This window comes from Protomyctophum parallelum (genome assembly GCF_964188405.1).
Source record: "Protomyctophum parallelum genome assembly, chromosome: 21".
NCBI lineage: Eukaryota > Metazoa > Chordata > Actinopteri > Myctophiformes > Myctophidae > Protomyctophum > Protomyctophum parallelum.
Genome location: NC_139713.1, coordinates 26,318,948 through 26,345,475, shown reverse-complemented (window position 1 = coordinate 26,345,475; position 26,528 = coordinate 26,318,948). Strand labels below are relative to the sequence as shown.

Here is a 26,528-nt window from a genome sequence, read left to right as displayed (position 1 = left end):
CTGTTGTATGATGGAGGGGTTAGGGGAGGGGATGATATTGTGATGTCACTATATCACTGTTTTTCTTCATTGGCACGTTTGACTGTCAAGGTTTCAGCCTCCAGGAAGAAACCCTAAATACAAATCATTGCACATAACAACCACACAAGTAGCCTACTGTCACCTCATAATGAAGTACTGAAAAACTGGAACATGGCATGGAACACGGCACTACATCTTTAAGTATTAATTAATCCATGTGCACTTTTTAATCCAGTGATTTACAGTAAGCAGGAACAATACAAGGTAATACATACCGTGTACATAGAAATAGTCCGTAAGAATCATAAGCAAGCTAAGAACCTAATATCTGTCTAACAGTATATTATCTGTGCAGTGAGTGAAGCTATGAGTATAGCCCAGTGCTATGCTAAAATGTTTTAATAGGAAGGAAAACCTGAAGAGGCACACAAGGATCCATACAGGGGAAAACCCCTTACTTACAAAGTTTGTGGTAAAAGCTTTATTGCTGTCCTCTAAAAAACACATATCATACAAAAGGCTCACAAAGGCATTTACTTGTACAGTTTGTGGTAAAGGCTGTAGTCATAGTAATGAACTAAAAAGACACACGAGGACTCACACAGCTAGGGGGAAACACCATTTACTTGTAACTTGTGTGGTAAAGGCTGTAGTGTAATGGGTCATCTAAAAACACACATGAGGACTCATAGCACTTAGCAGCCCTGTGTCCTTACTCATTTTGTTAATTAATGTTAGCATGTTTTGAAACAATCTCCTGTGAATCAGTTAATTGGACCTGGACATTAATTATTTTCCAACATTGCACCTGTTGAGCCCTTAATTATTTCATCACCCCTGTGCCAGATGTCATCAGGTAAACACCCGTCTGGACACAGCGGCAAGAAGTGAGAACACAAAGCTCCGCCCACTCTTTTAGAAGCCAATCATATCACCTCCCCAATAGGAAGGACCACCTTCCTTAATTGACCACCAACCTTAATTGTTTACACCCACTTTTTGCAACGAAGGCTGAGAGATTGCATTAGTCTCCAGTTGAGTGTTTGATTCACTGGTAAGTGGTAATTGTCCAGGTGCTGGAGCTCGCAAACAACCTGTTTCTCTTGGGGACACAGGGGATGACATTGACAAACAAAATGTCTTAAATGTGAAGAAATATTTTAAAAATCATGCACAATTAGTAATAAAACAGATTGTTAGAATACAAGGTAGTTGTCATACACACACAGCTGATGACAGTGACATGCTACTATAGTGACCATGATGCTGTCATGACGCTGACATGATACTAAAATAATGGCGACATGATATGATGATACTGACATGACACATGATACTCACATGATACTGACATGATGCTGCCATAATAATACTGACCATGATACTGCCATGATGCTGACATGATATTGTCATGATACTGACATATTGACATGATACTGACCATGATACTGACAAGATATTGGCATGATACTGACCATGATATTGATATAATTCTGATATGATGCTGACATGATATTGACATCATACTGACTATGATACTGGCCATGATACTGACCATGATACTGACATAATAATGACTGATATGATGCTGACATGATACTGACCTGATACTGACCATGATGCTGACACGATGCTGGCACACTATGACATGATACTGACCATGATTCTGACATGATACTGTGACAGGGCCTGTCAGAGCCCTGTTAGAAACTTGTCACATAACAGGGATGTAAGACCCTGTCCAATCAGGCACTCCACACTGTGTGACAGGGCTGCCTGGTACCATTAAAGAGCTACATGCCAACATAGCATATACTGGCTTGTGCGCTTGTAGATCTGCTATTTTTTACAGAGATCTCTCACGCCTCTCCACTGACAGGTCATCGGTCAGTGTTCTGGCCCCTCTGGCCTCTCCATTAGTAGTAGTGGTACTCGAGTGATGTTCAGTCCAGGCTTGAAATCAGTCTCTCACGCACGCACGCACGCAAAATAGCAAGAACTAGCAGATATACACGTACAAGTAGGTATTGCCCCCAAGGCCAACATCCTGATTAATATCACTTTACTGTATCTATATTACACTTTGAATGCATTCACACTTTCTCCTGCCAATGTTGTCTGCTTTCTTTACTTTTTGATGTTTTTAAAAGGCTCTGCCTCTTTTGTTTTAATGTGTCTTCTATTGTCTTTAAATGTGAAGCACCATGAGTAAAAAAGTGCATTTTGAATACCGCACTTTTACTTGTAACAGAGTATCTCTATTTTGCAGTATTGACACTTTTACTAAAGTAAAACATTTGAGTACTTTTCCCACCACTGTCCACATCCAAGGTCACGCAGGGAACTTAAAGGGATTGTGACATTAAAAAAAAGGTTTTGGAATTGTTCTTGTTTTTTTTAGGTTTTCTAATCTCAATTGCACCCAAAAAACATGAACTTTTAACATTCAGTAGATTCTCTGTGATCTGGGGTTTTCTGGCTCAAACAGGTGCTCTGATTTGCCGGCAGTAAGTGACATCACTTACTGCAAATCCCATATATGTCAATGGGATTTGCCAGCAGATGTCACTGTTTCACTGTGTTGCCTGTTTTCATTGTAGCTCAAAAGGCCCAAAAAACCCCAAAGAAAACTTCAGACCACAGAAAATCCACTGAATGTTCAAAGTTCAGGTTTTTTGGATGTAATTGAGGTCATAAAACCTAAAATAAAAAATAAAAATAAAAATAAAAATAAATGAAAATGAATGTCATAAAACCTTTAAATGCAAATGGTATTTCAGTTCCAGCCATTCATCCATTAATTCATTACATAATTTAGTATAATAACCGTCCTCCGTAAACAACTGAGGTAACGTTACATCAGACTACAGCATGGGTTACATTGATGAGGCTGCAATATGCCGTTATATAATAGTTTCACATGCACTGTTTTCTCAAGGAGGAATATATACATGAAGTAGTGGTCCGTCCAGTAAAGGTTACTGGAAAGTTCCAGACATTTCAGTAGGCTACTTTGTGAGGTCTGTGAGAGAACCAAAGACTCCTGAAATCAATAGAGGTAAGTGAGATCATTATGATTATGATTAATTATTGAATGAATAACTATTTTAACTTTTTTTAATCTGTTCTCTACTCACAAGTCATTAAAATCTAAGCCTAGTTCATAATACATCTATTTCAGTGTAGCTTTGTCTTTGCACTCAAGGACCCCACACAGGCATTGACACTAAGGGTTGCCCACCTGCCCCTGGCAGGTAAATACAACTTTCAGGAAGGTGGAGTTTGCCTTCAGGTTGCCCAATGGCCAACAGGAAAGTGCGTTTGAGTGGAGAAGCAACTGTGTTTAGTTCACTATAAACAGCGGCTGTATGTGGCATATTTAAAATGAGTCAGATTGAATAGCTATTGAGATGTTTGGCATAAAAATTGAGGTATGTCCATATCTCACAGCATGTGTATGTGATCATACAATTAATCACTATTTTACTTTTCGCGCAAGTGGGCTGCATGACCTTTGGGCAAGTAAAACATGGCCTGTAATTGCTCAGCAGGCAAGTGCCCCTGCAGAGACCTGAGAAGAATGTCTCCCATGTGTGCTCTGTTGCCTGCAACAACATGTAGTAAAGTAATAATTCACGCAAGACCAAAGTCCTGACTGTAGGTGGTGGTGTGTGGTCCTATTGGCCCGGCATCATGTCTGGTATACACAATAAAATAATATGAATATGAATATAACGTGGGGAGGACTGCCCTCTGTTGTGAGTTTAAGAAATTCAACGTTTGAACTGAATATTATCTCATTAATATATAATTCCTGAGTATTATCCATTTCCCTCTTTAAGCACAAGTATTTAATAACTAAGTACATTTAGTTAAGTGCTATACTTAAGTAATATTTTGAGGTATTTGTACTTTATTTACTTTAGTATTTAAAATTTCCAAAACGTTTGCTTCTACTTCACTACATCTCAGAGACAAATATTGTACTTTTACCCCACTACATTTATTTAAAAACTTTAGTTACTAGTTACTTTGATTATTACAAAACATACATTCATTGATCAATCAGATCAAGTCTCAGTAGCATTATTCCATCTAGGGAGAGTTTAACCCATTTTGGGCAGGAACCCATTTTGGTGTGAAAAATAGCAGATGGCGCGCTACGAGCTTGTAGGTCTGCTATTTTTGAAAAATCGAAGAGCGACTGACGTAGAAGACATTTTTAGAATCTGATCTCAGGTCAGAATGGAAAACTGTCAGGATGTAGAAGACATTTTTAGAATCTGATCTCAGATCAGAATGGGTAAATCCAACAACTCAAATCTACTCTAGTGCACGTGCTCAACAGGTCACTTCAACATGAAACCACTATGACTCTCTATTCTTGCCCTGACAGACCACTATTGGTTCTCCTGCCAACATGGAGCCAATACACATCAGCTTGCCCGTGCTGTTCATCTCCCCGAGATCCATTAACCTCAGCCTGGGACAGCAGACTGTGTATGAGGGCTGCAAACACATGCCAACCGCCTTCATCTGGTACCTGAGCCTGCAGGCCATCAACATGTTTCTAGGTACTGTACCAATTTACTTTATTGTATATTTGATTTTTATTTTTTTTTGTATTTCAAATAGAAATACAGTTTATTGTACTTCTGACTCAATTACATTTCTAGGAAGTGACCTTGGGACAGAAATGTTAAATATAGCCTATTAAGAATTAACCACTTAAATATCGCAAAAATATATATAAGCTCCGGGGAAAAATGCATCATCGGGGGTGGGGTAGCGATTGACACCAGGCCCGTCGGCCTCCCGTTCGTGGTCTTTTTATTTTTGTATTTTTGAGTGGTGCAACCATTCCCTTACGGAGCTACGTGTGTGTGTGTGTGTAGCTGGCTGGCTGGCTGGCTGGCTGGGTATGAGCACGAAAACAGCATGGTTGTTTTTCACCACCTGTGAGCAACCTAACACACACACAAACACACGCACGTATTAACTGTATATATGATATGATGTTTTCGGGTTTGCCAGTACAGTACAGTGACAGTACAGTACTGTACAGTAGAGGGTACAGTAGAGGGACCACCACACGGTAATTCTGTCATTTCTCAACCGTTTCGGACCCGGCCCCGAAACTGCGGGCCCGTGTTTGAGGAGCGCTAGCCCTTCCTATGCCCAGCTTTGTGTGTCTGTGTGTACCACAAAAATTATTTGATTGGCTGAGCAGTGAGCACGACATGTGATGTATGATGATAAGAGCACCTGAGTTGTACTGTAAGATACTTTGTCCACCCCTGCTAGGTCTCCCGGCGAACATCATGGTGCTGTGGCTCATTCTCAGGAACAAGCGGGACGGGTCCACCTCGGACATCTTCTTCCTACACCTGGCGGTGGTGGACATCATCTTCTGCGTCACCATTCCCCTGGAGGTCACCACGCTGGTCTTCCTGACCACCAGCAGCACCTGGTACGTCCTCAGCTTCGTCTACGGCATCAAGGACTCCTCGCCCATATTCCTCTCCTGCATCTGTCTCGACCGATACGCTGCCGTGCTCCACCCCATCAAATTCAACGAACTGAAGGTGATGTAGAGAGAGAGAGGGGGGGGGGGGGGGTGTCACAATTTAAGACGCGAGCTTAATTTCAAAGGGCATTGCGTAATTTGCGTTAAGTATATGCATTTCAGTTTGTGGAATGGACTGACAACGGAGGTGCAAATCAGCCCGGACGTGAATTATTTTAGGAACCGGTATAAAAATATGGTTGGGTTGTAAATACATTTTGGAAAAGTGTGGAAAACGTGTGATAATTATCAGTGAGTTTTGTTATCACAACATTGGTGTTGAAAATTGTTGCCATCCATCCATGCATCCATGCATTCATTCATCCATCCATGCATCCATGCATCCATGCATCCATCCATCCATCCATTCATCCATTCATCCATCCATTCATCCATCCATCCATCCATCCATCCATTCATTCATCCATCCATCCATCCATCCATTCATTCATTCATTCATCCATCCATTCATTCATTCATTCATTCATCCATCCATCCATCCATCCCAGGACCGCCAGCACAGGGCCGGCCTGGTCGCATCGGTGTGGATCATCACGCTGGCCTACGCCACCGCCAAGTGCGTGGGGACCATCGTGGACTTCGAGACCTCCGTCTACTCCGCCATGCTGCTCGCCGTGTTCGCCTTCATGGTGTTCTGCAACATCTCCATCCTCTGGGCTCTGCGGCAGTCCGGGCCGGGCCGCGACGAGATGCACCCCGTCAAGAAGAGAGCCTTCAAGATGGTCATCATCATCCTGGCCATCATAGTCTGCCACTACCTTCCGCTCGTGGCGCTGCTGCCTTTCAAGAGCTACTTTACCCCTGACGTGCACGAGTGCTACGTTCGCTACTTCTGCTTTGGCCTGATGGACATCAGCAGTAGCATCCAGCCTGTGCTCTATCTGTCCAAGGACAGGCTGACGTGCCACTCTGGACTGTGTTGCAAAAGTAAGCAACAAGACTGAGTTCAATAAAGGAGGGATCAAGTTAAAGGAGAGTTCCGCACAACCCGTTTTTTACCTGAATTCTGATGATAATGTATTTATAAACCCCTAGTAGTTGCGAAAAAATATATATACAGGACGCTGAGGCTTTAAGAAAGGTAGGCGGTCTCAAATCAGTCAACCGACGTGGAGCGTAAGCAGGAAAGCGACAGAGTCACAACACTCTGTGGAGTTAGGGCCGAATCATACTCCTATTTTACCGCCGTTTCGGCGCTGTAGTGCCGAAATGATTTCGGCTCGTCAGAAATTTTCAGTAGCACCGAAGAGCCGACTTTAGGACGGTACCCGCCGCGGCGCCGCCCCCCGAACCTCAAATGACGTCAAATTGTAGGCTCTACAGCGCCAAACCGACTTTTATTCAGCTCTAAAATAGGAGTATAAATCGGCCCTTACTCCCCACAAAAACAGATGGGAAGAAATAAATTGTAATTTTAGCGCGATTGAAGAAGAGATCTATCATTTGACCGGCCGTGCTGGTAAAACGCTCAGAATGGATTTTTTTCCTGCAAATTTTCCATTGATCAATGGATTATCATCATTATGGTAAGAAAACTACTTGGGCGGAACTTTCCTTTAAAGTTGTTGCAAACGAAAACCTACATTTATTGAATAAAAGATACATTTTGCAGATTAGACTCATACATAAGATTAGCTTTTAATAGGGAGACTCCCACCCACCCTCAGAGTCTACACGCTGGACGCTAGACTTTATTTTTATTCTGTGATCATCTGTTGTTTTTAGTCCATTAATATAATGGTCAAATGGATATAAATATCAAACACAGTGTACTGTTTTGAACAATATTAATAGGCTATTTTACATTTTAGCAAAATGGCCGCCGTGTGAATATGGTGAATATTATAGTAGAACTGAAGCACTTTATAAAAACTACACATCTTGTAGGCTTGTTATGTGTAATGCACAGTTGATTATTTATGTGTCAAGCCTGACACGGTTTGTCCTTCTGATTTCTGAACTTATTTATGACACATTATCTTTGTTAAATGTATGACTTTCATTCAGGTTAATATTGTAGGGCTATTTGTGACTGACTGACAGATTTGTTATGGTAATATTTTTGGATTGCTTTGAAAATGCACTGGCACATGTTGGCCTCATATGGCCTCCTAGCACTTTGTTCGGAGCTGCTTTAATAAACAACAGAAGTCATTCAAAAGATTGTGTCTCATTATCAGATTGAGCCCAGGTGTAGTTTTCATTTAGTCTCTATAAGTTATGAATCCATACACAGTAAAAGTCTTAGTGTCATTGTTTTACAATGTAGGCTGCAGAAAATGGAAACAAACAAAAGAAAACAACAGCTAGTGTTGAAAATGCAAGTAAGACTTTTGGGGAGAAGGGATGCAATTACTGGGGGCGAGAAAAAAAGTGAAGTAATAAGTAATTTGTTACTTTTGCCACGGCACCCACTTTGAGAAAACCTGCTCTACTAAAAATGTTGGCCATGTTGGTGAACAAAATGTTGACCACTAAGTGAGACCACCAACATAATGAAAAGCCTCGGACAAATATTCACAGATATAAGGCACAAACAAGCATTTATTGGCAGACAATTTGAAAGAAGTCCTTTTGTACAGTATGTCTCATAAAACGGTGCCACTTTATATGAGGAAAATAATGTTAATTTATTAATACATTGGAAGCAGAGGAATTAGATTGAATGACATTGACCAGATGTGGATTGTTTCTTCTGATGAAGGGCACTTCGGGAAGGATTCAAGTTTCTTCAACCAAAAACACAAAGAGCACTCAGTCCCAGAAGAATGAGTTCAAATGAAACAAACTCTTGGTATTACCGGTAGGTATATTTTAAGTCCATTATCAATTTGTGGTGAAAAGGCAATCTCTGATTAGAAAATGGCGGTCTTAATGAGCAACATACAGTCACCCTGCCCCATTGAGAAGTGAAGCTGTTGGTGTGCCTTTTTATTTTTTATTGTATCATTGAAAAGAGATCGGAATAGCTAAACATGGTCGATACACTTTGGCCACATTGTCTTAGTAGAGCATGGGTATAATTCTTCCTCGTCATTAGCAGCAGTGTTACCTTTATGTCTGTTACGACTTATTTAGTTCCTAGGTAAAATTGACTTGAAATATGAACAATTCAATTGTATTTCTTATTTTCTTCTATAGTGCTGTAGTAAGTTATGAGTTTAAAGAGTTATTTGAGTGTATTCATATTTGGTAACACATGCCATGTTATGCCATTTATAAACTATATATTACTGAGAAAATAGCTAGCATGTTGCAGCAATTCTAACGGAAATGAAAAGGCACATCTGGCAGAATAACTGAAAGCTGAAAAAGAAAGTGATTGTAATTCCTAACCGAGTTCCATGAATTGACCCCTTCCCACTCACCTCTGACTCTCACGGTCCCCCCACGTCCCCTACTCTACCAAATTCCAATTCAACCAATTCATACATTATACTGTGTTACACACAAAATAAGTGATCACAGATGGAAAGTCTGCATCAATGTTGAGGAAGAAACCTATATGCTATTAAGACAAAGCAGAAAGATGTTGGCCATGTTCGCAAAAAAAAAAGAGAGAAAAAAGGCCTACTGGCTGTAAACGTTTAAAATATTTCCCAACAGAGCAATGGTGCTATAGATGGGATAAGCTGCATTAAGCACTATCCCATGTCCCCGAGCATAAATAATTTCCCCATTGGGGATTAATAACAGTAATTTGATATCTTCTCAAAGTCTCATGTACTTTGCCTCGCACACATTGGGATGTTTGCATTTCACATCATACATGTTTGTATCTCCCTCCCATATATATAATCTCCATATTTCACATTTTTGTTTTCATGTAAATGAAAGCCCTATACTTCGTTGTACAATGCTGTCACACAAAAGTAGTGAAATTATCCGATCTGTAATCTCACAAGCAATGCATCGCATGCGTTGTGAGCTTGCGGATCTGCCATGTTAGCTTTTTTCAAAACATTTTTGAAAGTCAAAGTTAGTGGTTAAGTGCGTCTGTGGGGTTTATAAAAGCTGAAACGATGACAAGTATTAACAAGAGCTTGTGACTAAATGATAACTACATTGGATCCATTAGAACACATGTTTCTTTTTTTTCGTCCATTATCCTGAAAAGTAAACCGTTTTGGACAGAGACGATTGGTAACCGGAATGCTCGCCTTAAAACACGCTCGCCCTTGTTGTTTTCCACCGTCCTCACACCGACCGCTCGATGGGGTAGTACTTATTCTTGTATTTGTTTTTTACTGGGGATAAGGTTAGAAATAAGTTTAGGGGTTAGGCATAGTTTTACTGAGGTTAAGTGTAGGAATAGGGTTAGGTTTTGGCTTAGGTTAAGGTTAGGAATAAGGTTAGATTTAACCGTTTTGGCGAAGTTTACTGAGGTTATGTTTTGGAATACCAGGCAGAGACCGAGCGCTCTACCGTTCCACCGGCCGTACGCCCCGAGGCGACTGTTTTTGAGGCGAGCGTTCTGGTATTCAGACTATTACAGGCCTAGGCGGTGGCGCCCCGTGCCCATTGGCCTAGGCGGTGTTGTCCCGCGCCCATTGGCAGAGCCGGAGGCAGTACGCCGGGGGACTGACGGTGGAGAAGGACTGCCCCGGATGCCTCAGCCTCTTCCACCAGTGCTCCAGGCGCTTCCGGAAGCCGTACACCGTGAAGATGTCAATGATGCCCACAAAGTAGCGCTGCTCGGGCCCGTCGATGACGTGCAGCGGGTTCTTGAAGTTGGGTAGCAGCCGTCGGTTCTGGGCCCGGAAGTCCTCGAGTGAAGGCGGCGGGTCGCCTCCGCCGCTCGCTCGACTCAGGCAGAAGCTGTCCGTTTCGGCCGACAAGCGAGGAGGGGCGGAGGAGTCTTCTCCGGCGGTGACGCCCGCGTAGATGGGACTGCCCGGGTTCACAGATCTGAAAGGTCAAACACGGGGTGGAACAAGGGCCGTGGTTTGAGGTCTGGTGGTTGCCTCCCTTTAGTGTTCATGTTAAACCTCAAATCAGTTATTTTATGCATATTATCTTCCCCAATTCTGACTGTATTTAGCAGATTATTAATCCGATTTCTTATCAGCATCTCAATCCATGGCCATCGTTACAAGATCACGTGAGGTTGACGGTTAAACAAAAAAGGGTAGGATTTATCATTGAACTCGTCATGTAACAAGCATCTGGGACGTTCATGGAACAGCTTACCAAGAAGTTGGTAAAGGTTGGTATATTAAAAATAAAATGAGCATCAAAAACGACATGACAATACGGTTACCTAGTTTTTGGTCCTGACGATGAGCATGGCGAAACAGCCCTTGCTGCAGATAGACATATATAAATGCTAGATGACTCGCCGTGCTGCTGGCCAATGGAGAGCAATGTCACCACATGGTGGCCATCTTGCTACAGTCAGCTCGCTCACTCATAACATTGTGTCTATGGTGCATGTACAGTACTTGCTCAATTTTCAACCGATTTTCAAACTTTTCTTTCTTAAAAAAAAAAAAAAAAAAACGCCAGAAATAACTGCATAGGCCTACATATAATGGACTTTCATATAAAAAAACATTAAGCAGATAAAGCATCCTGAATCAGCCACGTTGATAACATTTGTAATAAACCAAACCGTTTGTAATTCCGTCAAGATTTCAGCGAGTTAAGAGTATTTTAGTTTGAGCAGATCACCCACTACTGTAATGCCCTGGATTCAAACTGGGGTCTCCAGGGCCAGGGGAGATATTAGACTATTGAGGCCATCAGGCAGAGGCTCTGAGCCACTCTGCTACACTACCATAGGACCAGAGGCTCTGAGCCACTCTGCTACACTACCATAGGACCAGAGGCTCTGAGCCACTCTGCTACACTACCATAGGACCAGAGGCTCTGAGCCACTCTGCTACACTACCATAGGACCAGAGGCTCTGAGCCACTCTGCTACACTACCATAGGACCAGAGGCTCTGAGCCACTCTGCTACACTACCATAGGACGTACCGGAAAAGTTGACTGTTGCAAGATGGCTGCCGGTGAACTGCGCTGTAGAGTCTGCATTGCGCCATCTAGCCCTATATCTATATTGCTGCCTCTGGTCAGAACTTACTTCTTGGTCCTGACGATGAGCGTGGCCAGGGAGAGGCCCTGCTGCCTCTCGTCCTGGTGCAGTGGCTGCTGGGCCAGCAGGAGGCTGTAGTCCAACACGTTGAGTCTCTGCAGGAACTGTGTGTCCATCTCCACCTGGCGCAGGAGCCACGCACGCTGCTGGTCTGTGAGAAGACACCAAGAGACAGACAGACAGACCTCGGTCAATCTAGGGGAAAAGAATGCGGCTGAGGAGGTTCATTGTTTGCCTGGTATTCAGTGGTTCAGTGGTTTTCAACCAGTGGTCCCGGGACCACAAGTGGTCCTTGTGGGGGTTCTAGGTGGTCCCCAGCTAATATATAAATGATGGTAGAGAGCAGAGCCATTGAAAGGAGAGTTCTGCCAATCGACGTCCGGTAGATGAATGACAGAAACAGTAATTGTGTGTGTGTGTGTGTGTGTGTAAACTCACCAAGAACGATATGCTGTCCTTTGAAGTTGAGGTCTTTCAGAACCACAATGACCTGGCTGCCTTCTGGAGCGGGCTCTGTCCATCGGCTCACCTCACAGCCCTTAATGTCATACCTGGAACAAACAAGCTGTTATATCCTTAATTATTATCATATACGTACCCCACCGCTAGGGGACGTTATTTTCTAGGTCCGTATATATATGGACCCCGACGTATACTCTGTGTATATAATGGTTGAGACCCACGGCAGCTTTAACATTGATCCAGTTGCTATGCAATGCACCCATCACCACCAGCTATGGAACGTTAAATCTGATCTGCGTTTACCTCGGTTACAATTACAGCAGGATTTTCAAACCTCCATAAGTCGGAATCCAGGAGAGCTGTCCATGGTGGATCTTCAGCCATCCAAAATTCGGATGAAATTTGTGACTTTGTACTGCGTCACTCCCGACATGTAAACGCTTCTGGCGAGAGGTAAACACGTTGTGCTTGTGCTAATGATACTAAAGTGTGGGTGTTGAGTGTGTCGGAAAACTCCTTCTCTCAAAGTGGACGCGGCCGGCATAGGTTAACTTAATTTATGCGAACAGCTAGCGGCAGAAAAATAATTAAAAGAATACCTCACAATCCAAACATTCCCTGCCAGCTTTAATTCATAAATTCACCAGTTAGCCACCAGCATTTACGTATAGACACGTCAATATAATTGACAGACAGTCCCATCCAATCACCTTCCAACTTTAGCGTAAAAAAAGGACGGCTTTCTTCAGTGATTGGGCTACAGCGTTCCCGAATGGAAGTACGTTGTGAAACAAGTGTGAAGCAAGATTCTTCAATCTGGCGGAGTCAGGTTAGTCTTTTTCCACGAATCACAATAAATTAGTGGGATTTCAGAAAAGAAAAGACCACTTGCTTAAGCGTTAAGGTCAGCTTACCTGGCATTGATTCTCTCATCTGGATAGAAGACACTTTGCATGACAATAAAATATTTCTGTAAAGGAAAGACAGTGTACATTGTAAAATGTATCTAATGATACATCTAAATATATCATTAGATGACTAACATGACATAAAACTAAATTAAACTGTATTCAAAGAGACAAAGACTAAAACTACATCAAAATCAACAGAGATGTCAACAGTACCTGTCGGCGGGAAATAGTGATCCTGTGAACACCTGGAAATTAACACAGGAGACATTTTCACACGTTAAAAGCAGACGACATTTAAGTCAGAGAGAAATGCTATCAGTGGTGACAAACTACAACCAATGCATTTCCAAAACCTTTCCTCAGGTGTTTGTGTGTGTGTCTGCTTGTGTGTGTGTGTGTGTGGTACCCAGGAACTTGACCAGCAGTGAGTGTGGGTAGTTTCTCAGGTGGTCTACATAGATGTGCAGGTTGGACAGCAGGAAGTGGATCTCTCTCTTGTTCTGGGTCTTCAGAAAGAAGCGCTTATCATTCCTATAGAGGACACACACACACACACACACACACACACACACACACACACACACACACACACACACACACACACACACACACACACACACACACACACACACACACACACACACACACACACACACACACACACACACACACACACACACACACACACACACACACACACACACACACACACACACACACACACAGACACACACACACAGAGTCGGTTTGGATAGTCCACAACATAAACTTGTAAAAATGACTGAAATCAATCATGACGACTGACAACTAGTGGTATCGTGGCCTTTCTTAACAAACAAATAAAGCCACTGTTGGTCGGGGTGGTGTTGCAGTCTATTGTTGCTGTATAACTGTATAACTAACTAACTAACGAGATGAACTCACGTCAGGAAGAAGTCGGCCTTGCTCTTTGAGTTGCTGATGAACTGGAGGTAGCATGATTCAGAGCACAGAGACTCCTGGTAGGCGGTCTCTGTGATGCCTAACGAGCTGCGCAGGTTGGCGAACACCTTGCCTGCAAACGTCTTCATCTGAAATTCCTACACACGTGCGCACGAACGCACACATGCGCACATACACACACACACTTTTTCTTTTCACTTCAAAACGTTTCAGGATGACAATTCAGTTCAAGTTCTAGAGACTAATGGACCCTTCAAGTTCTGTGAGGCGACAGCGCTACTGACTGCGCCAATACTTTAAACCACTGGTTCCAAAACACTGGTTCGAGACCCATTTGTGGGTCACAGACACATTTGTATGGGTCCCTTCATCATTTGTTTCCCATGTTTTGTTTTTAATACTTATTATTTCAAAACATTTTCAAAAAACATTCCCAAAAAAGCATTTCTTTTCATGAATTAAAAACAAACAAATGCAATGATAAGTCCATGAAGAAAAACATAAATAAATTAGAAAACATATGTTTTAGAAATAGTGAAAATAGCCGATCGAATAGAGATCTACAATCTCACAGCGCGGTGCAAAGCGGCGCCTTGCGAGCTTGTAGATCTGGACATCTGTTGGGTCCAAAACTGGACATAATAATAAGTCATTAATTAAATTGTTGATTATATTTTACATTGTTAGACTCTACCTCAAGTAACCAAAGCTAAAAAAGTGAATATAGTACAGTAAAAAAGTACAGTACTTGAGTAAATGTACTTACTTACTTTCCACCACTGTTAACGTATAGAGAAGTTCAGACATACCTGGTGGATTTGAGTAATTTCTGATCGGAAGTCATCATCTGAAAGTTCATTCTGGAAAAAACAAAAGAAGAGGAAAATAATACTGTAAATAAATTATAATTAGCTTTGTATAGAAGAAAGAAAGAAAGAAAGAAAGAAAGAAAGAAAGGTTGAAATGATAAAATAAGCCAAGACAAAACATTATGTTGATTGGTGTAGTAACACACTACTGCCCCTGGATGGGGTAACGTCACCACAAAAGGAGATCCTAAAAATGTCTTCTACATCCTGACAGTTTTCTGAAAAAGCTTCTATGTTTCTATGTCAGTCGTCAAAAATAGCAGACCTACAAGCTCGTTACATACAATACAATACCCTACCCATGCACTCGGTATCGCTAAAGGTCCCGATACTGAGTCTGACCCGGGCCGGTACCAAAACATTCAATTGATTGCTATGGTGCCACCAAAACGGAACTTTGAAAGTACGGTTGTAAATATTTAGAATCAATGTGTAGCTGATTGATGAATGTATATGACAACACAAAATGCATCAAATTCTACGTGATACACAATATGGCCAATATATTGACAGGCATACACCCTAAATTGTAATTAAGTACTTGTACGCTTACTCGGTCAGAAATTGTTTTTATCTGAGCATCTCTAATGGTGACTTCATCATATCAGCCCTTCTAAACAGGAGCCATCCTGGACAGACAGATTGGCTGTTTAACCACCACTTAAACCCCAGTATCCCTATTATGGGGGGTAACATATTTTTGGTGAAGAGACTTGGTGTAATGTAGGCTGAAAAAGATCACACCAAGTAATAGTTTAACTCGGGTCAGTTTCACAAAGTATCAAATATCATCAAAGTATTGTGCGGCACCCATGGGCTTGTGAATATATATGACCATGGCATTCATCATAACGTCTGCATTTCAGCTCAGTTGAGAGGCAGGCCTTCATTTTCAATGTAGCCGAGATACTGATATGATATGAATCAAATCATGACAATCGAGATGGGTAAGCTTTAAGTTATTTACTGGTTGAGCCGTGCAAAGCGGTACAATCCATGATAATTCTAAGATCTATCACAAGTCAGCTCCAGATCGTTCTTCAGAGATCTATTTAACTGACTGGTTGTCTCTTCCCACTCGGATGTTGACCAATGAGAAAGTAGTTCACTATTCTTGCTACCTTTAATGTCTGTAAACAAGATCAAGATGTGAATTTCCTGTCTATTAGGGTTGCTGACCTTTAGCCATTGGGGTGTCTGGACATAATGTCTGTCTTCATATTTCAAATTGTCTTAATATAGCCTCACTAACAAACTTCCCGGACACTCAGCTCTGTCCAGACCAGACACAGCATGTCTCTGACTCCATATGAAATGTTCACAGTATTAGCATAAACGCATAATGTGTACAATAAGTTCAATAACTGATCATTCTTATCAATACAACACAATCATCAACAGGAATGACATACAGCAACATCAAAATAAGTACATGAACCAGAAGACGGAAAGCACTCAAAGCACCAAAACAGATAAACCAAAAAGATTAAATAATTAAATAAAGCATTTTACACATTACAAAATAAATAAATAAATGTCGGAAAGCATTGTTTTCCCCCGAATTGATTCAAAGATATAAGGAAGCAGAGTTTTAAGGACTTCCAGAGCTCATTCCGATCAGATGGGGCACTGGCGGAGAAAGCTGCCTTGCCTGGCCAGTACAGCATGTCTGTCTGTCAGAGAGAGCGTGGACAGCTAGAGCAGAACGGGAACTTTTAGCCCTGCTGGGTCTTGACAGCTGTCACGATTAGACATTTAAGTTGCCAATGAATTGTCACAGATAATTAGATTAACGATTTAATTGTGTTTTTGGCATTGAACTTTGGAACATTATGATTAAAGAATACATTTCTGTTGACAAATACTTGGAATATACAAATTAATTACTGATAAATTATTTTTATAAAAAGGGTAAAAATGCGGAAATAGCTGATCTACAAGCTTACAATGCGTCACAAGTGTCAAAGTAACGCATTGTAAGCTTGTAGATCAGCTATTTCAGCTTTTTTTTTTTTATGTATGAACATTTTTCAACACGATGACTATTATTAATGATGACTATTATTAAAAAAGTAATTGCGATTATCACAAAAAATGCGAATAGATGATTATGTAATAATTGAGTGAGAGGAGCAGTGTTCATTTTGTCGGCTAAAATTATGACGACTAAAACTACATATATTATTGTCAACAAATAAAAACTGCAATCTGAAAACAGCAGATCTACGAGCTCACAACGCATCACTGTGCAACGTGTTGTGTCATTTTCAACACAGTGTGTGGACGTTTGTTCCTTTGGATATTTTTGATTAACGCAAATCATGTATGGGGGTCCCTGGCACATTTTTTTTTAGATGGGCGTTCAAATACATTACTTTATGCATTACAACTCAAACAAGGAGGTATATAGAACTGCGTAGGCCAGAGCATCCCATCGACGTGATGCTAGGGAATGAATTGAGGGCACGTTACGGAACGCAAAAATAACACAACATGGTCCATTGTGAATTGTGGTCATAAATTAGGGAAGCATGCATTCTACCAGTTGTGGAATGCATGCTCCTGTGTGCGTTTGGTGTGTGTGTGTGTGTGTGTGTGTGTGTGTGTGTGTGTGTGTGTGTGTGGGTGTGTGTGTGTGTGTGTGTGTGTGTGTTTGTTTTGACTGTCAAAGTGCTGAGTCATGGGGCAGTGGATTAGGGCTGCCCAGTAGCACATGCTTCTGTGTCACTGCCCAGTGACAATGACTATATACCACATGGCTTCTGTTAGGAGGCTTGGCTTGTGTATGGTCCCGCGGGTCATTGGGTCATATGGTACAGGTCCAAACATCGTCCATCATCGTTATCAGTGCTGTGTGATGGAGGAGCCAGAACTATAGTGGTTACATTTGCAAACTGATCTGTGAAAAACAGCTCTGGCATCAGGGGCATGATTTGGGTTCTCAGAGGGGACTATTCCCCAACTATTCTTTTATGGGGGGGGGTGTCTATAACATGATACATGTTATAGACACGTGTTTTCTTGTCTGCAGCCATACATGTATGAACCCTGCCATCCCTATTTTTACCATGCCATTATAGTAAGCCTTGCAGAGCCATGAGGCCCATAGGGCAGGAGCCTACAGTACAGTATCTCCTGTTTCTGTAGCGTGAGGCAGCTTGATGTAAACTCCCTGGACATGACACGCTAGTATGTCGCCGGCACTTACCCGAATCCAACCCTTGATGCTGAGTGCCAATTAAGCAGGGAGGCATTGGGTCCCATTTTTCACAGTCTTTGGTATGACCCGGCCGGGGATCGAACCCTGAGCTCTCAGTCCCATGGCGGACACTCTAACGGTTAGAGTGACCCTATAATGGCATGCTCAGTGGCTTTGTGGTTAGAGTCTAACCACAAGGCCACTGAGCATTATAGGGTAGTATTGCAATATGCAGAGCATATTGTCAGCATGCAACTAAGAGTAAAATCAGGCATTACGATGCCATCAAGGCCTGCCAAAATCAACAAAATCAACTGTAGATAAGGGCTCTATTTTCATCCGATGTCCGTTTGGGGATTTTAGCATTGGGGAACAAGGGGTGTTCCCCCCACAAAAGTTGCTATTTTGGACACCAGCCTAAATCCCTAAAACACCTCCACTACCCGTTACGTCATCCATGTGTGGTTTTGGCATTTCAAAAATGAAACCAATCACCATATGCCATTGACAGATGCCATTGACTTTAAAGGTATATTCAGTGATTTCACTCAAAAAACCTTAGGTTTCGTTTTTGGCTGTGGGACCCAGCCTTTCGTCCAATCAGGATAGAGAGTCAAAAACGAAACCTAAGGTTTTTTTTTTGACCCCCAGGGGTTAACTGGGGACAGGGAGGAACTCCTTATATGGTCAGCACACTCTATAGTAGGGAGGATTATCACAACAAAACAAAAAAATAAGTGATATTTGAATTAAGTGAAATCACTGAATATACCTTTAAGAGAAGACTGCACAACCCATTATCCAATACCCATTATCCACAGTGCAATCTTGGCTGTCGACACCCTCTTTCCCAATGGAAGAGGGTGTGTCCAGACTCCAGCAGCTCCTTTATCTCTCTCAGGTTTCAAATCCACTCCGCGACCGCATTGAGGTGCTCTAACATTGGTCTGCAGAGACACTCCGTTTTCACATCCACTCCGCGACCGCATTGAGGCGCTCTAACATTGGTTACCGTGGGCGGGTTGTCGATGGTGTTCTGCACGGCCGCCGACAGCCCCTCCTTCATCATGCAGGTCTGGCTGTGGAAGGCGTGGCTCTGGTCGATCTCGAACACGCCCAGCATCTTCCAGCGCTGCCTCAGACCGCCCCACCTCCGCCTGGGCTTCCCGGCACTGCGCTGCCGCCGCCGCCCGGGGTCGTCCCCGTCCGGTGACTCCGTCATTTCCATCTGCAACCTCCCCCACGCACCACACACACACACACACACACACACACACACACACACACACACACACACACACACACACACTATATTAGCCTGGCTAATTAGCCAGACTCAAATCACACTGTTGTGTCACTGTTGTGCCAGGCTAAGTATACAGTATATAGGCCTGCTGCAAGCTGATATTTAATCAATACATGCAGTGCATCTCTATGCAACTCTCCCACAAGCAGCCAATTCCAATAGAGTTTCAGCGGCCTGCAATGTTAGCCGAAAGAAAAACACACCTTCACTGACAATTAAGCTGCTGGACCTAAAAACAGAAATGCGAGCCCTCACTAGATCATAAAGCTCATCTTTCTCGATGACAAATCAGTGGAGGGTCAATCTGAAAGTGCAAGGCGTTCATGATGTGATCAGCTATAAGTGAGTGTGAGCAAGCAGATTGTACTGGTCACAGGGACTTGTCTCTCTTCGATGGATGTTGCAGTGGTTAAAGGGGTAGTTCACTCCCAAAATTAACTCGCCACATGTTTGTGCTTTTTTTTTTATGTCTGTGCTTTTGTCCTGTTCCTGATCCAATATTCCAAAATGTTAGGAGCTGAAGCAAACAGGAGGCCAAGCTTAACAAGAGCTTATTTAAAACATTTATTATTTTTATTTATAACGCGGGCAGTAGTCCTCCGTGGATAACACTGTGAGTTTTATATAGTTTTACCTTGGCTCCCTATTTACTTCAATTAATTAAATATATTGGAATATTGGATCATGGATGCAAAAAACTAAATCTCCATAAATTCTTCATGGTGTGAGAAATCGATCCAAAGAAAAGTAATTTTGCAGGTGAACTGCCCTTTTAAGCCAAACCATAAAATAACGACGGCTACAAATTACACTTCCAAAAAATCTGTAGGTTTGCACGGAAAGTGAAACTACCGGTAACTAAATACAGATTCTGGACCAAAGAATAAACCATACTTTTGCAAATAATAACTACTAGTATTCAGTAGTGAATGACTCAGCTTAAACCCCCTATAAACCCATATATACTACTTCGAACAGAGTCCCCCAAGGCCCTATACTAGGTACACTCCTCTTCCCCATCTCAACACCAAATCTCTGTAAAAATAGCCCATCCACAAGCTCACAAACGGTGCTATTTTTGTCAGAATGCTGGCTGGATGATCATGGGACTTGCCTCAGTCGGGTTGGGTGTCAGTGGTGTGGTGCCAGTCAGTCCATTGTGTCCATGCAGTCCTCTGTCCCCCTCTGCCCGAATGCAGTGTGATGCAGCAAGCAGCAACACACCACACTGCACTGCACTATACAGTCTGTATGGATGGCCTCTCTGCAGCACTCTGTCTGTCTGTCTGTAGTCTCTCTCTCTATATCTCTCTCTCTCTCTCACACACAAAACACGTGTAGTGCTCAACCTTGTGACGCTGTGTCTCTGTGTGTGTCTCTCTCCCACTCTGTATTTCTGTCTCTCTCTCTCTGTCACCCCCCCCTCCCTCCCTCCCTCCCTCTCCCCCCTCTGTGTGTGTGTGTGTGTGTGTGTGTGTGTGTGTGTGTGTGTGTGTGTCTCTCTCTCTCTCTCCACAGCAGCCAACATGCTCAATCTTGTGACCTCAGCATTTTTACATCTACCCATCATGATTTGGCATCACGCCTAATTTCTATAAATTGGTTAATGTAGGCTTTGAGGGAAAGATACCCTGACATAACACTAAGTAGCACGGTTCTACTTCTGTAAAAGTGTAGAAGTACTTGCTTTTAACGCACTTGAACCCGAACCTGAAGCATTTGGCCAAAATAGCCAATCTCCAAGCTCACAACGGATCACTTTTGAGGCGTTGAAGCTTGGAGATCGACTTGTGTTAATGACATCGATAACTTGATGAATGAATGCCCTAATACGTAGTGTTACACCTTCAATCAATGGAACTAACATTGTATCGCCCCAATCCAACCATCCAACCATATTTATTTGAATAATCTTCTTGGTACGTTTCTGGCCATGCTCCTTATTCGTCTCACTATGCAATGCCAGCAGCTTATAAAAAATCACACCCGTGTGAACTGAGTGGTGCAATTCCTCCCCCCCCCCCCCACCTCTCTCTCTCTTTCTCTCTCTCTCTCTCTCTCTCTGTCTCTCATTAGCAGGCAGCAGGCACAGCACTATCCCTCTCTCTGTTTCTGGCGCCCCCTACTGGTACTAATAAGTCATATACTCGGGCTCATGGCCACATACCGACATTGCTGGTTGTAGGAGTGGTTGCACCACTACAAAAATACTTTCAGTAAAGTTACCTCTGGATTTATGTTTCCTTTTATTATTTTTTCCACATTCTCTGTAAGGCCTATGTGCAAAGCAAAGAAAAGAAAAGAAAAGAAAAGAAAAGAAAAGAAAGAAAAGAAAAGAAAAGAAAAGAAAAGAAAAGAAAAGAAAAGTGTAAAAACAATGTATATGTGTCTAATGCAGGGGTGGGCAACTTTGATGATGGAGAGGGCCACTGTATTTACACACTCACTCCAGAGGGCCACTATATTTACACAGTCACTCCAGAGGGCCACTATATTTACACAGTCACTCCAGAGGGCCACTGTATTTCCACACTCACTCCAGAGGGCCATTATATTTACACAGTCACTTGCGTCTCAGGTCACCCCTGTAAATATATGTATTTTTTCATCTATGAAAACCCCTGATCTCGTTACTTTATAGAACCTTACATTTATGTCATAATACGCTACTTATTATGCCAATCTTTCCCCCTGAGACACAGTATGTGTCACAAGGCCACAGTCTGATGTGGCATTGTGAAATCCATGATCTCGACCGCAGTTGAAAAATGATGATGATGATGATGTGTCACGAGGAAAACTTGAGAGACTTCCATTATGACAGATACTTTATTTTTAACCACTTGAACCCCAGAATCCTTATTCTGGGGGGGACATTCACCAAAAACAGCCAATCTACAAGCTCACAACGTGTCAAAACGTTGTGAGCTTGTAGATCGGCTATTTTTGGCAAGTAGGTTTGGATGGTATGGAAGTATGGAGGGTCTAAGTGGTTAAACTGAAGTGATATTGTTGAAATCCAAATATTATCACAGTATTCTGAGGCACCAGTGGACTTGTGTCACGGCACCCTATAGGGTGTCACAGCGGCACTCCCTTTACTTTGAGAACCACATGCCTTAGAGAGCAATGTGCCAACAACAGTAAGACCACACATCATTTTAAGACCAACATGAGGCTCACCTGCACCCATGCGCCGAGCCGCCCTCCCCAGCCTGCCCAGCGGCCGCTGCAGGGCTCTGTTGTGCACGTCCCCATCATTTCTTTCTTTGTTTCCGAGGGTGCTGCCGTCCCCATCCTCTCAGGCAGAGGTGCCCGTCCTCTCCTCAGGACGGGCATCCTTTCAATTCACCAACCTACGGAAAGAAATGTCACAATTTTCACCCAAGTATACAATGACAAAATTCCACAGATTCCACACACCCAAAGTCAGTTTGAAACTATGATCAAAGAACAACAATCCAAAATACGAAGATCTTTACAATCAGAATTTTGTTTGGTTCAGGAATGGCTTTCAAACAACAACTTAATTCTAAATAAACAGAAGTCTTGTAGTATATGCTTTTTGGCACTAGATACCATCTTAACCGTGCACCTTCTGACTTGGCCATTCACTTTGCTGATGGGTCCATTCTTAACTCGGTTGCGATGTTTAAATACCTGGGTCTTTTGTTGGACTCTGAGCTCTCTTTTGGACCTCATATTGAGTTTATTAAAACTAGGATCAATATCAGCCTCAGTTTTTAAAGGTCCATCTGATTGGAACAAGTTGTCTGTCTCTTTGAGATCAATTACATCATTTAACAGCTTCAAGGCTTCTTTGTGTTTTTCAGTGCATTTGTTTCTGGTCTGGATGTAATGTTTTGAGTGGACTGGAGAGCCTCTATGTTTTCTTGATGTTGTAAGTGTATTGTTGTGTGTTGACATGTTTGATGTATTGTGTTGTCTATGTACTGTATTCATTGTGTTGTGCCCGAGGACCCCCTCTAAAACGAGATGATGCATCTGAAGGGGCTATCCTCTAAATTAAATTAAATTTCAATATATATGTGCGAACACAACACAGCAGCAAGATTTGCGAACTGTTGCGATAAAAGGTTAGCCAATGGAATACAACCACCCTAAGGACTACTATCTGTACCGAGTAGACCACAAACCATGTAGAGCTGCTACCTTTTAAACACATCTTAAATCTGAGGCTTTTTTATACTATTAAATAGTCTTGAGAAAAGAATGCTGTTATTTGTCCCAAAGTGACTGCAAAAGATTGCTAATTGTTAAAAAAAAGCTTTATACCAATGTCACACTCTGTCCTGAGTGAGGGTAGTGTGTGCCCAAAAATGACTAGGATTACTCCAAATTACTCCAAAATAAGGGCACTCATGGGAAAATACTTTTTAGCAAAACAAAACCGTTTTTATTCACCTTTTCACAGACTATCAAAATTGAAGAATAAAGGTATTTACACAGTAAACTGGGCAGGTTGGCCCTAGGTCCTCACACCTCTGCGGTCCTGCATTGACTGACTGGCAGTGGGAAGTCTCCCTACTTAAAGGCTAAGCCCCTCCCACGGACCATACCAACCCTAAATTGATTCCACAATTACCCCAGTTACTCCTAAATGTCCAGAGACATTACATTTCATATACACATTTAAAGTGTTACATAATATTCTATAAATTATCCACATAATATGATCCACATAATTAAAGACTTCTCTAAACAAACCCTTCCACTGTTGTTCCCCATACCCCACAGCTGGTAGTTGCTCCCTTCAATGGAGTCAACAAGCAATTAACAATCAATTAATCAGACCCCACACACTATACATAAAGTCACAATAACAAATATCACTGAAACATAAATAATAATTAAAACTTTAGCCATTCAGTCTCAGTGGCAGGCTGAACTGCCACAACCTACAGTACCATATAGGGCTAGGCTATATAAAATGTTTAATGACGCAATGTGACATAGCTCTGTTTACAAAATGCTGTACCCCCTCCAACTGTATATATTATACCCCATTTTTAACTGTTTTTATTATATTTTGGCACTTGCTTTGGCAATGCAAACATGTTTTCTCATGCCAAGAAGAAAGCTCATTTGAATTTAATTTAATTGACAAAATGCACCCCCTGGTGGACAGAGTGACATAGTGCAGGTGGTTGGTCCACTCAAGGCTCTACACTGGAGTTAGTCTCATCATGTGGAACGGCTGGAAGGAACCATCAAAGGTAGGTACAACAAGCTGGACTAGATCTGTGGTTCTTAAAGTGGCATCCAGAGACCCTCAGAGGTCCTCCAGGGGGTTCAAGTGTATAAGGAACTCCTGTCCAAATTGCACGCTATCACAATTTCTAATCAGCCAATTACTGTACATGGCAGCAACTCAATGCATTTAGGCATGCACATGATACGCTGCAGTTAAGACAGAGCATCATAACATGGGGAAGAAAGGTGGTCTAAGTGACTTTGAACATGGCATGTTGGTATCGAACGGGCTGGTCTAAGTATTTCAGTAACTTCTGATCTACTGATTGTCAATGTCATGTACAATGGGACACAAAGAAAAGGAAAAACTTGTGTATTTAGAGTCTTTATCTAAGGCGCTTTACATAAATTGTGCATTACATTCATCCATTCACACACACATTCACATTAGATAGCATTTGATAAAGACTTATAGCATGTTATGTAGACAGCACTGGAATTGCATTGTATGTAGTCATAGCACTTCATATTGCATATGTATAGTATAGTATAGTATGTATAGTTTCATTATATAGATATTCCACTGTTACGTTCTTAGCTTACGCATATTTCATGATAACTACTTTTTATGTATGTGATGTATTGCCATGCTTTTTGTTCTTGCTTAATGTAAGTCGCTCTGGATTAAGAGCGTCTGCTTGGCCCATGCCGTAGCGTAACGGTCTGGGCACCGGACTGGTAATCCAGTCGCAGTGTGCCGCGGGTTCGACTCCCGGACCCGACACGGCCTTTACTGCATGTCATCCCCCCATCTCTCTCCCGTTTCCTGTCAGCCTACTGTCTGTCCCTTCAAAAATCAATAAAAGGCGTAAGCCGCAAAAAAAAATATCTTTAAAAAAGAGCGTCTGCTAAATGCCTAAATTGTAAATTGTAATACACAATGGCAGAGGAAACCAGGCAAGGCACCAACCTGCACACAAATGCATTGTTAATGCCAGAGGCAACTCTGTAACTATTTTTTAAAGCTTGCAAGTACTCCAGTATTTTAACTCAAGAACACATTTGACTGACACTTGTGGAGATATATGTATCTACTATATATACCGGTACACTATACTACTTTGACCCAAATACTTGAGGACTTTGTCAAACACTGTAAATGCAACTGAGAATAATTGTAACTCACCAGAGAGACAGCTCCACAGCGCCTGTAGTCTGTGTCCAGACTTTCAGCTCTCCTCCTGTCACCAACAGTAGCCTATCAGCTCCCTTATAGCCAACAGCTACAGGGAGCCAAAGAGCTCGCCAAACCCGTTTGGCTTCGGTGCGAGACTGAGAGTCTGGGACTGCAACACAAATGGTACTGGTATCTGAAATGGTTGGTGGTGGAAAGAAAAGCTTGTGATTTATTTGTATATTTATTTGTCATATCTGCCCTGTGTAATTTGTGATTACGAAGCCTAAAAGGCAAACAGAAGTACAAATTTTAACGTTCCAATGTTTAATGCAAAATTAACCGCTAACTTAATTTTGTAATCGTGACAGCCCTACCTCTTGGGCAGCCGAAGTTCCCAGGTTCGATTCCACACCCCAGCAATATGTCAACGTGTCCCTGATCAAACACCTAAACCACTCTCTGAGCGCTGTACTAATGACTGATCACTGCTCCTATTATAAGATGGGAAAATGCATAGGACTATTTTTACATTATGTGAAACTGTAGTCACAAAAAAGACCCCAAGGAGTGAGCGAGTGTTGACCAAATTATTTTAACCCTCCTGAGGCCAATTCTACAAAATGTCTTCTAAATCCTACAACAGTTTTGAGTAAGTTATCGTTGAGTCTCTGTATATGTCAGTATTATTTGTCCGCAAACAAACCAAGCGCCTGTGGCTTGATGTCTGAGTCAACAGACCGCTGT

The 26,528-nt window shown here is 42.2% G+C and overlaps 2 protein-coding genes across 4 annotated transcripts; one reads left to right on the top strand and one right to left on the bottom strand.

Annotated features, from left to right (window-relative positions):
- Positions 1–4,441: 4,441 nt before the first annotated feature.
- LOC310878910 (uracil nucleotide/cysteinyl leukotriene receptor-like) lies at positions 4,442–6,552 on the top strand (the record flags this gene model as incomplete). The annotated part of the gene is made up of 3 exons (XM_083793327.1): positions 4,442–4,595; positions 5,326–5,606; positions 6,097–6,552. 3 exons carry the CDS (start codon positions 4,442–4,444, stop codon positions 6,550–6,552), a joined length of 891 nt encoding a protein of 296 aa, XP_083649453.1.
- A 1,591-nt stretch (positions 6,553–8,143) lies between these two features.
- On the bottom strand, positions 8,144–25,912 carry LOC310879540 (phosphatidylinositol 4-phosphate 5-kinase-like protein 1). Of its 3 annotated transcripts, none has more exons than XM_083794310.1 (11): positions 25,794–25,912; positions 22,577–22,749; positions 19,100–19,315; positions 14,829–14,879; positions 14,002–14,156; positions 13,484–13,608; positions 13,291–13,322; positions 13,081–13,136; positions 12,143–12,255; positions 11,693–11,855; positions 8,144–10,516 (listed from the first exon to the last, which is right to left on the bottom strand). In XM_083794310.1, the coding sequence occupies exons 2-11, from the start codon at positions 22,730–22,732 to the stop codon at positions 10,135–10,137; spliced, it is 1,449 nt and encodes a 482-aa protein (XP_083650436.1). In that variant the 5' UTR covers positions 22,733–22,749; positions 25,794–25,912; the 3' UTR covers positions 8,144–10,134. The 3 variants fall into 3 exon arrangements, with proteins under 3 accessions (XP_083650436.1, XP_083650438.1, XP_083650437.1); XM_083794311.1 differs by having other exon boundaries at positions 10,135–10,516; positions 11,693–11,850; XM_083794312.1 differs by lacking the exons at positions 22,577–22,749; positions 25,794–25,912 and adding an exon at positions 20,508–20,649.
- Between the last annotated feature and the right edge of the window lie 616 nt (positions 25,913–26,528).